General features: G+C 49.4%; 1 protein-coding gene across 1 annotated transcript in view; it reads left to right on the forward strand.

Annotated features, from left to right (window-relative positions):
• The window catches only part of CR1 (complement C3b/C4b receptor 1 (Knops blood group)), a 30,043-nt gene that overhangs the window by 7,917 nt on the left and 8,153 nt on the right, over window positions 1–13,973 (forward strand). The window contains exons 18-40 of the mRNA XM_050984959.1: window positions 293–487; window positions 983–1,165; window positions 1,505–1,684; window positions 2,277–2,459; window positions 2,593–2,775; window positions 2,870–3,052; window positions 3,615–3,806; window positions 4,344–4,526; window positions 4,742–4,933; window positions 5,165–5,264; window positions 5,759–5,844; window positions 6,566–6,745; window positions 7,167–7,214; window positions 7,352–7,534; window positions 7,812–7,994; window positions 8,195–8,374; window positions 8,776–8,805; window positions 8,950–9,025; window positions 9,280–9,344; window positions 11,138–11,518; window positions 12,418–12,609; window positions 12,808–12,904; window positions 13,517–13,602. Of these exons, the coding sequence (XP_050840916.1) occupies window positions 293–487; window positions 983–1,165; window positions 1,505–1,684; window positions 2,277–2,459; window positions 2,593–2,775; window positions 2,870–3,052; window positions 3,615–3,806; window positions 4,344–4,526; window positions 4,742–4,933; window positions 5,165–5,264; window positions 5,759–5,844; window positions 6,566–6,745; window positions 7,167–7,214; window positions 7,352–7,534; window positions 7,812–7,994; window positions 8,195–8,374; window positions 8,776–8,805; window positions 8,950–9,025; window positions 9,280–9,344; window positions 11,138–11,518; window positions 12,418–12,609; window positions 12,808–12,904; window positions 13,517–13,602 (3,561 nt within the window). The remainder of the gene's footprint in view (window positions 1–292; window positions 488–982; window positions 1,166–1,504; window positions 1,685–2,276; window positions 2,460–2,592; window positions 2,776–2,869; window positions 3,053–3,614; window positions 3,807–4,343; window positions 4,527–4,741; window positions 4,934–5,164; window positions 5,265–5,758; window positions 5,845–6,565; window positions 6,746–7,166; window positions 7,215–7,351; window positions 7,535–7,811; window positions 7,995–8,194; window positions 8,375–8,775; window positions 8,806–8,949; window positions 9,026–9,279; window positions 9,345–11,137; window positions 11,519–12,417; window positions 12,610–12,807; window positions 12,905–13,516; window positions 13,603–13,973) is intronic.

The following is a 13,973-nucleotide window of genomic DNA, read 5'->3' on the forward strand; positions in this document are numbered from 1 at the left end:
GGGTAAGTATTTTTCACTGGCCAGTCTCTCTGTGTGTCACCAATGATTATGGAAAGGAAGGACAGAATTGTCCCAGGGGACATGGGCAGCAAGGAAGTGACTCTCAGGAGGGGACAGGTTTTCCTTCCCACGTGTGCTTTTATCCATGCAAAGTTTGTTCCTGGAGAATCGGGTCCTTGTGTCACTGCTGAGGTGGTTTCCCCTGTCAGTGCCCCTCCTGGGCAGCCCTGACAGCTCCTGTGTGTGCCCTGCAGCCCCGGGCAGTGCTGACCCTGCCCTGTCCTGCCCACAGGTGTCACCTGCGCTGCCCCTCCGGCCATCCCCCAGGGGACACACAGCGGGGGCTCCAGGGACACCTTCTCCCTGGGGGACGTGGTCACCTACACCTGCGCCTTGGGGCTGGTCCCAGATGGAGACCCCTCCCTGTCCTGCACCTCTGAGGATGGGGAGCGTGGCACGTGGAGTGGGACGGTGCCACGGTGCCAAGGTACGGCTCGGGCTGTGCCCACAGCCAGCTCTGGCTGTCCCTGGCACAAGGGACAGCCACAGCTGTGGCAGGGCCTGCACCCATGGGGACACAGCTCACACAATTGATTTTATTTATTCACAGCAGTTAACGTCAGTGTTCAAAACAACTCAGAGGATTTGCAATTTCTTAATCACTTTTCTAGGCATAAAACGTTTATTTGCTAGTGCTTTACTATAACAGCTTTTTCTTTTTGGTGCTGATGGGGGACTACTATTATTGCTTCAGTTTTCCTTACAACTTAATTTGATGTATCACTTCTGAAGAAGCTCTAAAAACCAGGATGTTGGTTTCTGATGGAGAAAAGAGCTAAGCAGAGTTCCTGGAAAAGTTATGCATGACCTTGTCCTGGCTGACTGCACTTGTGTTATCTCCTTTGCTCTCAGAATGTTGGGGGTTTTTGGTGTTTATCTTGCCCTGCCCTATTCCTCACCTGCGTTTCCTTGTTCCCGGCAGAGGTGAGGTGCCCTGCCCCGCCGAGCATTGCCAACGGGCAGCACAGTGCCAGCCCCGGGGCCAGGCACAGCCCGGGCTCCAAGGTGCTCTACACCTGCGCCCAGGGCTACGCCCTGCAGGGCAACGCCTCCATCCGCTGCACCGCCAGGGGAACCTGGAGCCGGCCCCAGCCCCGCTGCCGAGGTGTGTTCCTGGGGCTTCCTCCGGCTCCCTCCTCCTCCTCGGCTCTTGGTTTAATCACTGCAAGCAAATCCCCAGGGACAGGCAGAGAGCAGAGGTGCCAGGGGCAGGAGGAGCCCCACGTGCCCCTGTGGGTTTCCTTTTCTGTTCCCACTGAGTACAAAAGCTCAGGAACAGCTGAATAATGATATTTAGTGTAGGAAAAAGAGTCAGAAATGTTGAAATGGCTGTGACAGGGATTGCAAGGCCCAGCAGCAGGTGCTGTCCCTGCCCAGTGCCCTCCACAGCCAGGAGGGGTTTCACATCCCCTGCTCTTCACATCCTCTTGCTCTTCCCTTCCAGCAATTGGCTGCACCAGGCCGGAGATCGAGAATGGAAAAGTGTCTGGGTCAGAGACCACCTACAACCTGGAGGACACTGTCATCTTTGAGTGCAACTTTGGTTATGCCTTGAAGGGCTCTCAAGAGTCCCAGTGCCAGTTTGGGGGCAAGTGGCACCCTCCTGTCCCCACCTGTGAGAAGTGTAAGTGCAAATGAGGGGCAGCGGATTTCTGAACCTCTGGTTGGAGGCAAAGGGGCTGGAAAGGAAAAACATGCAAGGATATGTCCTGCATCCTTCTAATCCCCATCCAACCCCCTGAACAGGCTGCCTGGGGAGTGTGGGCAGCATCTGGCACCATCCCTGGAGGGATTTAAAAGACATGTGGGTGTGGCACTTGGGACATGGGGTAGTGGGCTTTCCAAACCTAAATGTTTCTGTGATTCAGACCCTTGTTAAATGTAGGGCTCTTTAAATGAATCCACAAAATCCAGGCTGGTGCCTGATATCATTCACAACCACAGAAAGACCAGAGCAAATTGTTAAGGTCACAGATGGAAACTAACCACTGTAGTTGCCTAAATAATGAGAAGCTATCATTTTTATGTCAATAAGCTCAGAAAACATGAAGGCTGGAAGGTAAGAGAAGGTAGGATGGAAATAAAATTCAGTGACAGCCCTCGTTGCTGTTGGGTAGAAATTAATGGGAAAGAGCAAAGCTAAAAGGCTGCTCATCCTACAGGGGGGTTTGTGGTACCAGCTCTTGGCCAGCTGGGATCTTCTCCTCTCCTTGCAGTGCCACCGTGTCCTTCGCCTCCAATTATCAGAAATGGCCAGCACGACAGCAAGGAGGTGACAGAGTTTGTCCCTGGCATGGCAGTGAAGTACCACTGTGACCCAGGCTATGTCCTCGCTGGGAAAAGCTCGGTTTCCTGTTTGCCATCGGGAGTCTGGAGCATCCCTTACCCCCGGTGTGAAGGTGAGCTGCAAATGCTGCCAGCCCCAGTGCAAAGGGAGAGCACTGCACCCACACAGGCTCCCAAAACCACAGCAGGGCCCTCAGCTCTGGCAGCCGTGCCCCCAGCCTGAGCTCTGCTGCTCTTCCCTCCCAGTGATCACCTGCAGCAGCCCCAGCATCAAGGACGGGGAGGTGGCTGAGGGCCGGAGGGCTGTGTACCACCCTGGGGACAACGTCACCTTCCAGTGCCACCCAGGCTTCGTGCTGAGGGGCAGCCGTGGGGCCAAGTGCCAGCCCGACAGCCGCTGGGTGCCCGCTGTGCCCACCTGCCAGCCAGGTGAGCCAGTGGGACGAGCTTTGCTGTGGTACCAGTGCTCCTCCTCTGGGTGAAACCCCCAAAAACCCTCTGCTCTCTGCTCCTGCCCTGGCAGCGCGGCCCTGCCCTCCGCCCCCCGTCATCGCCCACGCCACGCTCAGCGCCGAGCCGGGGACCAACTTCACCAGTGGCACCTCCGTGATCTACAGCTGCCAGCCTGGCTTCTCCCTGCTCGGGGACCCCTCCGTGCTCTGCACGGCCTGGGGCAACTGGAGCCTTCCCTACCCACGCTGTGCAGGTGGGGCTGCCTCAGCATCCATCCCATGCCAGGCTCAGCATCCACCTGGTGCCAGGCTCAGCATCCATCCCGTGCCAGGCTCAGCCTCCATCCCGTGCCAAGCTCAGCCTCCATCCCATGCCAGGCTCACCCTGCATCAAGCAAACCTGCCAACCTGCAGGATTGCATGGCACAGGGAGAACCACAGCAGGAGCTGTGCTCACTTTGGTGGCACTGGGAATAAGCTGGTGGCATTGCTCAAGTTTCCCAAAAGGAGACAGGCTTGGGTGTTCTAAATATTGAAATTAAAGATTTCTGTACTTTAGCCCAGAGTTGTGTGAAGGCACCACACTGACCAAACTATTTTTGGGCATTGCTTTATCCTGTTTTGTTTTAAGACCACATAAATTAGGTGCCTGTGTCCTTACATGCTGAGTGTTATTTGATGCAGACAAATGTCAGACTATGCAGAAGATGCATTAATAACTTGGGGTTTAACAGTGCCTACCAATGCACCTGTTCCTCTTTAGCTGCATTCCACAGCCAAGGACATATTTCTCATGCCCATTTCGTTTCTTGGCAGCTGGTTGTGGCACACCAACACCGTTGCTATTTGCTGAGTTAAGTGAGGAATATGAAAATCAGACTGAGTTTCCTGTTGGGATGACTGTGAACTACACTTGTCGGCCTGGATACGTGGAACAGCCACAGATATCACCAACTATCACATGTCTTGAAAATCTAACGTGGTCTGAAGCCCAGGAGTTTTGCAAAAGTAAGTTTTGCACCTGCTTCTAATTGGTTTAAATTGTTGTGTGCTGAAGCCTTGTAATTTCCCCTTTACTGCTCCCTACTTTGGAGGGTTTGGGCACACTCCTGAAAATAGTGACTCTTCTCCTATGACACTGAGTTAAAGAAGCTAAAATCAGCTCATCTCAACCCCTGCCATGAGCACCTTCCACTGTCCCAGCTTGCTCCAAGCCCTGTCCAACCTGGCCTTGGACATTTCCAGGGATGGGGCAGTCACAGCTGCTCTGGGCACCCTGTGCCAGGGCCTCCCCACCCTGACAGGGAGGAATTCCTTCCCAATATCCCACCCAACCCTGCCCACTGGCAGTGGGAAGCCATTCCTGTTACTCCATCCCTTGTCCCAAGTCCCTCTCCAGCTCTCTTGGAGCCCCTCTAGGCACTGGAAGAGGCTCTGAGGTCTCACTGGAGCTTTCTCTTCAGGCTGAACAGCCCCAACTTCCCAGCCTGTCCCAGGGTCGTGGCCCTGCCCTTTTCTCAGTTTTGCTTTGTCCTCTCTCTTTAGTGCTGCAGTGCCCTTCACCTCCCAGTATTGCCAAAGGAACCCACGACAGTCAGGACCTGGAGGTTTTTCCCACTGGGATGGTTGTGAACTACAGCTGTGAGCCTGGCTACAGCCTCCAGGGACAGGCATCCATCTACTGCACCGACTCTGGCAACTGGAGCCTCCCTCTCCCTCAGTGTGCAGGTACACTGTGGCTCTAAGCTTGGAGCTATGCATGGCCTGGGAGTTTCTACCAGTAGGATTCATCCTCACCCTTCCCAAAATCCTGAATCCTTTACCCTCCCCATTTTTTACCCATTTTGCATGACGATTTTAAGCTGTACATACTCAAAAATGCATTTTAAAACAACTTTTGTAGTTGACATCCCCATTTCTCCCTATGTTTTCTCCCCTGACAGGTGGCTGTGGTGCACCTCCAAACCTCACCTTTGCTGAGCTAACCAGGCAATACAGAAATCAGCTGGAATTTGCTGTTGGGGACACTGTGAGCTACAGCTGCCGGCCGGGACACTCGAGACGCCCTGGAGTGCCCCAAACTCTGACTTGCCTCCCAAACCACACGTGGTCTGAAGCCCTAGAGTTCTGTAAAAGTGAATAGCTCCATCCATTTGGTCTTGGTTATTGGAAATGGTCTATTTTGTGGGTTTTTGAAGGAAAGATTCATACATGGCTTTACTAGTCACACGGTCTGGGCCGCTTTGGGCCTTGTCGAAATCACATCTTTATTGTGGCAGAACTTGGACAGAGCCTTAAGGTACCTTCTCATAGTGTGTTACATGGCCTCAAGAGAGGAGCTTAAACTCAGCCTTGTTCTTTCCCAGGGAAGCAATGTAGACACCCAGAACCCCCCAGGAATGGCAGAGTTGTTGTTCTGACTGATCTCCTTTTTGGGTCAGCCGTGAGCCACACGTGTGACCAAGGGTAAGTTTGGTGGTGGGTAAAGGATCAGAGCCCACTCCTCTGCACAGCTGTTCTCCACAGCAGACCTGAACTGGAATTTTGGTTCCAATTCTGCCAGTGTTGCCTGCTCCAGAAAGGGAGAATTGTCTCATTTTTCCCTCCTGTGCTCAGCAGATTAATTTGCAAACCAGTTTCAGTTTTCCTTCTCAGATGGCCTCGAGCAGGAGCTGAGAGTGGGAGCAAGGCCATGCTGCAAAGAGGCTCCAGCCCTTTGGAAATCAGTTGGGTCCTGATTTATCACATGACCAATCTAACCCAGAGTTTTTGGGTCAGTGTTGCTCCTTCTGGATCTGGGAAGAAGCAACTTGATGTCCTTCATTCCCATGTGTCAAACCAGCAGAGAGACCTTGGTGATCAGCTGGAATCAGGAGGCTGCAGAGGGAAACCCCTGGGGAGGGAAAAATCCAAATGGAAGGGCTTGGTATGAGCTGATATTTCTCTCTCTGCACCTCCAGGTACAGACTGGTTGGACAGTCCCACAGGAGATGTGAGATTTTGGGACGAGATGTTGCCTGGACTGGTCTGCCTCCCATCTGTCAGAGTAAGTAGGTCACAACTATATTGGGGGCAGAATTACCATATTAAGTTAAAATTAAAAAGCATTTCCTTTAAATAAATAGAATTAAATGAACAAGTCTATTAAAGAATAATACTCCTCTGGGATAGTTTTTTTTAATGCTTGTATATTTGGTTTCTTCTAAAAATCTTCCAGATGTAAGCTTTGATCTGTCACAGCAATGCAGACTGAAAGTTGTGAGATGCCTGCAGGGACTTGTCCCTTTTGTTTCACAACACTAAATAAGAAATCAAGTTAAAAAATGTGTTTTGTAGAAGAGTGATATTTTGAGTACCACTGAAATGGAATTTTCCAAACCCTGAACTGTTAACCAAAGCACAAGGATGTTTTGCAGGGGTTGATCATTGCAATTAGTCTTTTTTTTTTTCAGATGGAATTGCTTTTTGATGTTGGGATAGTAAAGTATTCATGACAATGACAGTACTGACAGATTTCTACCCCATTCCATGTATTTATTAGAATATATTCACACCATCTATGTTTATATATATATGTAATAATACTGTGGTTCTCTTAAGGTACCTAAAAGAACTAAACCCCCTCCCCTCAGTTCCTGAAATTATTCTTATCTGAGTCTCTAAGTCCTGCCTGGGAAAGTGCTCTGAGCACACTGAGAATGGATTGAGGATGTGTTCATTCAGCACTCACATGGCTTTGTACCCCTAAATAGGAGTTTCTCTTTCAGGGGTGGTGTGCCCAGCCCCACAGGTGCAGAATGGGAGGGTGGCTGTCCCCAAGCCCCGCTACACCTACGGGGACTCTGTCACCTTCAAGTGCCGCAGAGGCTTCACCCTGCGAGGCCACCCCTCCTCCCAGTGCCAAGGTGACAGGAGGTGGCACCCAGCTGTGCCTGTCTGTGAGCAGGGTAAGAATCAGCTCTTAGGTTTGTTAGCATTGCACATTCCTCCTGGTTTCTCACCTGATTTCTCTCCTGCCCACTCACCGAAGCCAAAGTTGGTTTTATTTTTCCTGTTTGCTCCAACCACTTTAAGGAGAACCCAGAATTTTTTCCTTTCATTTATGCCTCTCTTCACACCCAGGAGATGAGCCAGGGCTTGGGTAATGCTGTAAGTACTGGCATGATCTGCACTTTCTCACACTGCTTGTTGCAATCCATAATTCACATTCTCTTAATTCCCTGGAAATGAGGAATTTGGCAGCTGCAGGACATTGACTATCAGAGAGCTGTGAATTTTTTCCTGGAAATGTAACACCAGGATGATGAAGGTAAATGTGTACATTTTATTTGCTCAACGATGTTTTTATACTCTTAATGCTGCATTTAGATGGAGTGTCAGAACGTTATCACCACCCTGACCCCACAACAAAGCCAGGTAGGTCTCTTACCTGAAGAGGCAAGATTTGATTTACTAATCACTAACTCCTCCTCCCAACCTGTCCTGCTGTTTTGAGGGAACTTTGCAGAGGGTTGGGCAGGGCTGTTGGGGTCAGTGCCACTCTCTGTTTTCAGTGCTGCACTGCTCCAAGCCTGCAGATATCACCCACGGGTCTTTCCGTGGTCCAGCAAAAGCAGTTTTTACTGTGGGAACATCTGTAAACTACATCTGTGAGCCTGGCTTCTCCCTCCTGGGGACAGCATCCATTTATTGCACAGCATCTGGAGCCTGGAGCCATCCCCCTCCCGTCTGTCAAGGTGTGTTTTGGCCGCAGAGAGTGAAGAACAAAGGACATTTAACAACTCTTGCCTTAGGGGAAGGTCTGTAGAAGGTCTAAATCTGAGTACAGAATGTGTGATAAGAACAAGCTCGAGTTTTTAGCCTTTCCAAAGCCTGCTGGAGTTACAGGGTCCGGGCTGCTGAGTGCAGGGGAAGAAATTCAAAGGGAGCAGTCGAGGCTGCAGAGGGTCGGTGCCTCAGCCACTCCCTGGCCACCCCTCAGCTCCTGCTGATTGTCCCTCCCTGACTTTCCAGCTGTGACGTGTCTGCAGCCTCCAAACATCACCCACGGGAGGCTGAAAGGCAACACCTCTGCCACCTTTCCCTCCGGAGCCGCTGTATCCTACAGCTGCGATCCCGGTTACTCACTGGTTGGGAATGCTTTCATCAACTGCACGGGGTCGGGATCCTGGAGCCAGCCCCTCCCGCAGTGCAGAGGTGAGCCTGTGCTTCCTCTGATGTTTGGAATTCCATCTGGGACTGAGGCACTTTCCCAGTTCCGCAGAATGCGGAGTGAGAATTAATTCCTGGCTACACTCAGAAGGAATTCAAGAGCAATGTCCTAAATAACTCACAGCTGTGTTTCTCATATTTTGTGCTCCCTTTAAGTGTCCCCTTTCTACTGCTTCCAATTTCAGAGATCAGATGTGAATTCCCGGATGTCCAAGGTGTTAAAAAAGCCATTAAAGGAAGTACTTATCGCTCTGGCACTAACATCACTCTTGAATGTGACGATGGTTACGTGCTGGAAGGCATCAGGCACACCCAGTGCCAAGAGGATTTCAGCTGGGACCCTCCCGTGCCAGCCTGTAAACTGAGTGAGTGGAATGTAAACAAAGCGAAGATCAGACAGAAGCATGCAAAAGCATTTTAAACATGCAAATGTCGGTCTGTATTTTTTGAAAAAGGAAGTATACAAAGGTGTGGTTTTAAGAAATCTGGTGTTGTGGGTGTTAGCAGTGAGACACTGGCATGGGGAAGCTGTGGCTGCCCCTGGATCCCTGGCAGTGCCCAAGGCCAGGTTGGACATTGGGGTTTGGAGCAGCCTGGGACAGTGGCAGGTGTCCCTGCCATGGCAGGGGGGTGGAACTGGATGAGCTTTAAGATCCCTTCAGCCCAAACCATCCTGTGATTCTAAAAGGTTTATTGGTATTAAGGGCAGTTGAGAAATGCTGTACTAGAACAGTTTGCTGATTTTCCTTTTCTCCCTTCCCTCCAGTGTCCCCCAAGCCCCGGTCAGTAGGCCTAGGTAAGCAGCTTACACACATTTTTGTCCCCAGCTCAGTGGCCTCGGTGGCACAGCCTCCCTCTGCTTACTTGGCAGACACACCCTGTTGTGCATTTTGTGTATATATTTTATACACTGAGAATAACCCGGGTTCTTCTCCCTCAGGAGTGGCAGCTGCAGCAGTTCTGCTGCTCCTCGGAGCAGGTGTTGTCTGGAAAATAATTTCCAAGCAGAAGGAAGGGTAAGGCAGCTCTGGCTCTTTGTTCCTGTCCCTTGGTGCCAAGTCCCAAGCTTTATGCACTTGATACACTTGAAATATTCGCCACAGTGTGTTAGGGCCTTGTAATTTTGTACCTTCAGCTCAGGCTGCAAATGATACAACCTGGAACTCATGGTGTGGTTATGTCATTTTATTTCAAGCCTCTCTTTCTTAAAGAAAACCAAACCAAGTGTTCTCTTACAAGGCAATTCATTGTTTTTTTCTTTTTCACGTAGCTATTATCGTACGTATGAAAGCTATAATTACAGAACCCCCCTGAACCCAGACACTGAACACAAAGGCTCGTGTCTGCCATAGGAGGTATGGATTTATATTCCTCAGCACAAAGTATCAGTCAGAGCTGCAATAACTATACTGTCATTTGTTTATATTGCTGACTGCATTGTCTCCTTGAATGACTATTTTCCTAATACAGTCATTCAAGCAGAAACCTCTTTCCTTTTCGTCTTCTGATAGAATATTTTAATTTGATGAATAGAAGATGTTCTAAACATATTGGGGTTTTAAAACATCCTATTTTTCTTTCTGACACCAACCTCAAAGTCTGTCTTTCCTTTTCCACAAGCTGGATGGTTGGTGTGCACAGGTCAGACTTAGAGACCAGTCCTTGCTTCTGACTTAAAGCTGCTTTTAATTTGTACAGATTATGAAAAAGCTGAAAAACTGCCTCAGCAGTAGTAGACTCAGAAAAAAAACCAATGAACTTGGTTCCTGGGGTTTTTTTATTGCTTCCACACTTGCTAAAATGGTGTTTTTACTTACAAGTGAATCTATTTTCTATGGTGGCTCTATTGCAGCCAGCAGTGAATTTTCACTGTTAACAGCACTTCACCTACAAAGTGGGATATATAAACCATAAATAAAGTTTTGGGTTGTTTTGGGCGATTTCTTTAAAACAAAGCATTTCCCAGAAATTCCCTGCTCCCTCTCTGGGTGGCAATGGAATCTCTACACACCAGTACAAAGCCAGGAAACCCTGATTTCAACACCAGGATATCACCCCTTTCCCAGGCTGGAAAGAGATCTCACCCCTGCTGCTGCTAACCAGGCACCCGGCTCGTTCCCTGCAGCCAGGAAGGCACTGCTCACGTGGAGACTGGGATTCTGTGGCAAAAAAAAAGGACATTTTACTGTAAATCTTCAATGCTCTTCTGCTGTCAGCAGTTACTGTAAGGATCTAATGAGGCTCAGACTGGACAGAGTGCAGGTGCTGCCTCGGAGGGAATTCTGTGAGCTGCTCCTGATGAAGAGTATTTCCTTTGTCCCCAAAAAACTGAAAAACCCCAAACCTTGGTAGGAAGAAACAATCAATAATGCACTGGCCATAACCCCCATTCCCTGTCTCCCAGTGCCCACCAAAACACACCTGAACAAATGTGGGAGTAACTATGTGTTTAATTAATGTCTTAATTACAGCTGTATTTCCACCTTTATTTCCTTCCTGTAATGCTTATGTGCAGTGTTCCTCTACCAATGCTTCACCTAATAAAAGCTGATGATGACAATTCTGGGTCTTCTTTTATGTCTACCTAGAACTTTAAATTTTTTCTGCATTGATTTTTTAATAATTTTTGGCTGTTCTATTTAAATGCTGCTCTGCCACACACGGGATTTAACTTCCAAAGGCGAGCAGCCCTGCACAGAGGTGTCCATCCTGAGCTGTTATTTTTAATTTATCATTGTTGGTGTTCCAAGTAGGGCACCTAAACACACTTTGATTTTTTCCTCTTTCCTTGAGCTGCCCAGGAAAGATTCGATCTCCTCGCACCCAGGGCTGTAATGCGCTGAGGGTGCTGTAAAATGAAGATCTTTGTGTATTTTCAATCCTAATCCACAAAAAAGGAGCAGGCAGGAGCATCCCTTAGTCAAGGGCACCCCCGAATGAACTGTCTTTAGGGATGAAGTAAATCAAGATCCTGATGTATGTATTTGGCAAAATACTCAAGGCCCATGTGTTCTTCAGCTGCAGAGCGATTATTACCCTGCTAAAACTCAAACTTTGGGCTCGACCAGAGCCTTCCCCGAGCATGCGTTGAACAGAGCCGGGACTGCGTCATTAGAGTGGCAATTAACTCATCACAACACAGCAGCTGTGCCGGGAAACCGCCCGAACAGCAGCCCTGGGTGTAACACCGGCACGGAGAGCTCGGTCCGGGGAACACCAGCGATTCCCGGCCGAACAGCGGCCAGAGCCGTCCCCACGGTGCCGCCCCGGCGCTGAGGGCTCCTGGCGGGCGGGCGGGCGCGGCCATGGCGGCGCCGCGCTGAGGGCGGGCCGGGCGGGGCGGGCCGCGCATGCGCACCCGGGGCCGCGCTGCGTCTCCGGCGGCGCCGGGAGGGAGCGGAGCGGCCGCAGCCGCGGCCCCGCTGCGGGCATGGCACGGCTCTCGGTGCTGCCGGTGCTGCTGCCGCCCGTGCTGGTGCTGTGGCAGCTCGGCGGAGCCCGGGCTGAAGGTGAGACAGCGGCTGCTCGCTCTTTGCTGCCCCGAGCGGGCGGTGGCGGTGGCGGTGGGGAAGGGGCACTCGGAGCGGCGGGCGCGGCGCGGAGCCCTCGGGGGGCCGCGGCTGGGAGGAGCGATCGGAATGGGGATGGGGATCGGGGTCGGGAACTAGATCGGAATCGGGGTCGGGGTTAGGGTCGGGATCGGTATCGGGGTTGGGGTTGGGGTCGGGGTCGGGATCGTGCCCTGCTCCCCGCTCCGGTCCCCGCGGTGCCGGGGGTGCCCTGGGGGCCTGCGGGGAGGCGAGGCACGCAGGAAGGAAATGGCTCTAGGGCGGTGGAGGAACCGCGAGGGTTTGGGCGGGTTTGAATCGAGAGAATTGTGACATTGTTCGGCTGGGGAGGGACCTCAAAGCGCATCCCGTTCCGCCCTGCCCTGGGCAGGGACACCTGCCGCTGGACCTCCGTCCAGCCTGGCCTTGGAGCTGACTTTAAACTCGGCTTTGTGTCCCTTAGACCCGCTTTCCTTTTTCCTTAAGAAAGGACAATTAGCTCTCTGAGTGGGGCTGGCTTGTTTATTTTTCATGCAGCAAACGAAATGGGTGTATGGTGAATGAAGTCGTGTGTTTAACTACAAAATAAAGGCAAACAGACAAAAAACTGAAAATAGGATCTGGAAGGAAGCGCACTGTCTGGGTAGAATGACTAAAGAACTTGAAACAATGAGTAACGTGCCCTGTACATGTGTAGAGCTGGACACTGCATGCGGTTAAAACCTAAATTAAACAATTGGGAACGGCTTAAATGTGTCCTTAAGAGCTCTTGAATGATTCTGTCTCCTGTGCTGTTACACCTTAGTGTGTTTCTCTTCTCGTCTCTAAGGTGCTGTGTTGTTTTTTCCCTCCTCTCCCAGGCACGTGTCCCAAGCCAGAGCGGCTGCAGAATGCAGAGCTCAGCGAGAGCTCCAAGGATATCCAGGATTTTCCACCTGGGACCAAAATCTCCTTCATCTGCCGGCCTGGATACGTGAGGCTCCCAGGGAAGCCACTGACCTGGACGTGTGGTGCTGACTTGCAGTGGTCATCCAAAGAGGTGTTCTGTACACGTAAGTTTTTGTACCCCTTTTTTCCCACTGATATTTAACAGTTTCAGTTGGTTTGCCAGTGGGACTTAGGGTTTTGCCATATTTTAAATGAAGCTTGGAAAATGCTGGTGTGGGTAAGAGCAATAATTGCCAAAGATTTTGTCTTTGTATGTAACTACACAAATGTAGATTTTTTTTCTTTTCTTTTTCTTCCCCCAGCAAGAAAATGTCGTTACCCAGGACCCTTGGAAAATGGTTATTTTGATGCAACAGATCTTTCATTTGGTTCAAAATTGACATTTCGTTGTAATGAAGGGTAAGTGTTTTGGTGAAGTTAATGATTCTTTTTTATTTTTTTTAATGTTTACACCAGATTTGAAATAAACCCAAATTTTCTGTTCCAGTTCTGACCTGAAGTCTGAATTCTACCTGTAGCAAATGAAATTACAGCAAAATTTAATTTGATTCCCTGGTTTAATTACTCTTTGCATCAACCCTAAGTTTTTTAGTGAGATTCTGCAGAACTGCAGTGTTACCTCTGGTGACTTCTTTAATGCTCCTGTGGCAGAGGGAGTAGATATAGATTCATCATCCTTCGTTATTGAATAATTAAGTCAACAACACTAAGGAGGTTTTTTTTTTCCTTTTCCTTGAGTATTAGTAATTTTAGGACTTTAATATTAGAGGATATTTCTAAAATTGGTAAGACTTCCACATTTCCTTGGTGCTTTCTCTTTTGTTTCTGTTTTGTTTTCAAATTGAGACTGTCAGCAAAATAAGCAGGATTCTGTTCTCATTACAACAAAACCTTGCAGTGTTATGTCCCTGTAATCATAGAACAGAATTGTTGATAAGAACCAATTTTTTGGTGCTTGTTGGAGAAATGAGAAATTTAAATTTTGCTTCTTCAAAATTGTTTCCTGTCTAGATACAGATTACTGGGTAAGGAAGAGATTTCCTGTGATATCCAGAATGAAGATGTTGGCTGGAGTGGAGCTCTGCCTTACTGTGAAAGTAAGTAAATTACTGCTGTGGTTGATTTTCTGTTCAGGTGGGGTAGTTCATTTACAAACAGCTGTGCCACCAACTTTCCAGTATAAAAAATGGTGGGAAACAGGGATAATTTTTTTCTTAACTGCTTGGGTTATTCCTGAGGATTTACTACTGAAAAATGTCAGTTTTGGTGGTAATTATCTCATATTAAAATCATGCTGTCTCATATTTTTATCTCATATTAAAAACAACATCCTGTTGAAGCTGAGGTTCTGCAGCTTGACTTCGAGTGGCTGAGTCAGATTTTCAGTGAAATGACTGGAAAACCAAGGCTTGCTCTTTGAGATGAACCAGCTAACACAGCAAAACCAATCTGACCAATGTTTGTGCTT

This window comes from Serinus canaria, chromosome 26 (genome assembly GCF_022539315.1).
Source record: "Serinus canaria isolate serCan28SL12 chromosome 26, serCan2020, whole genome shotgun sequence".
NCBI lineage: Eukaryota > Metazoa > Chordata > Aves > Passeriformes > Fringillidae > Serinus > Serinus canaria.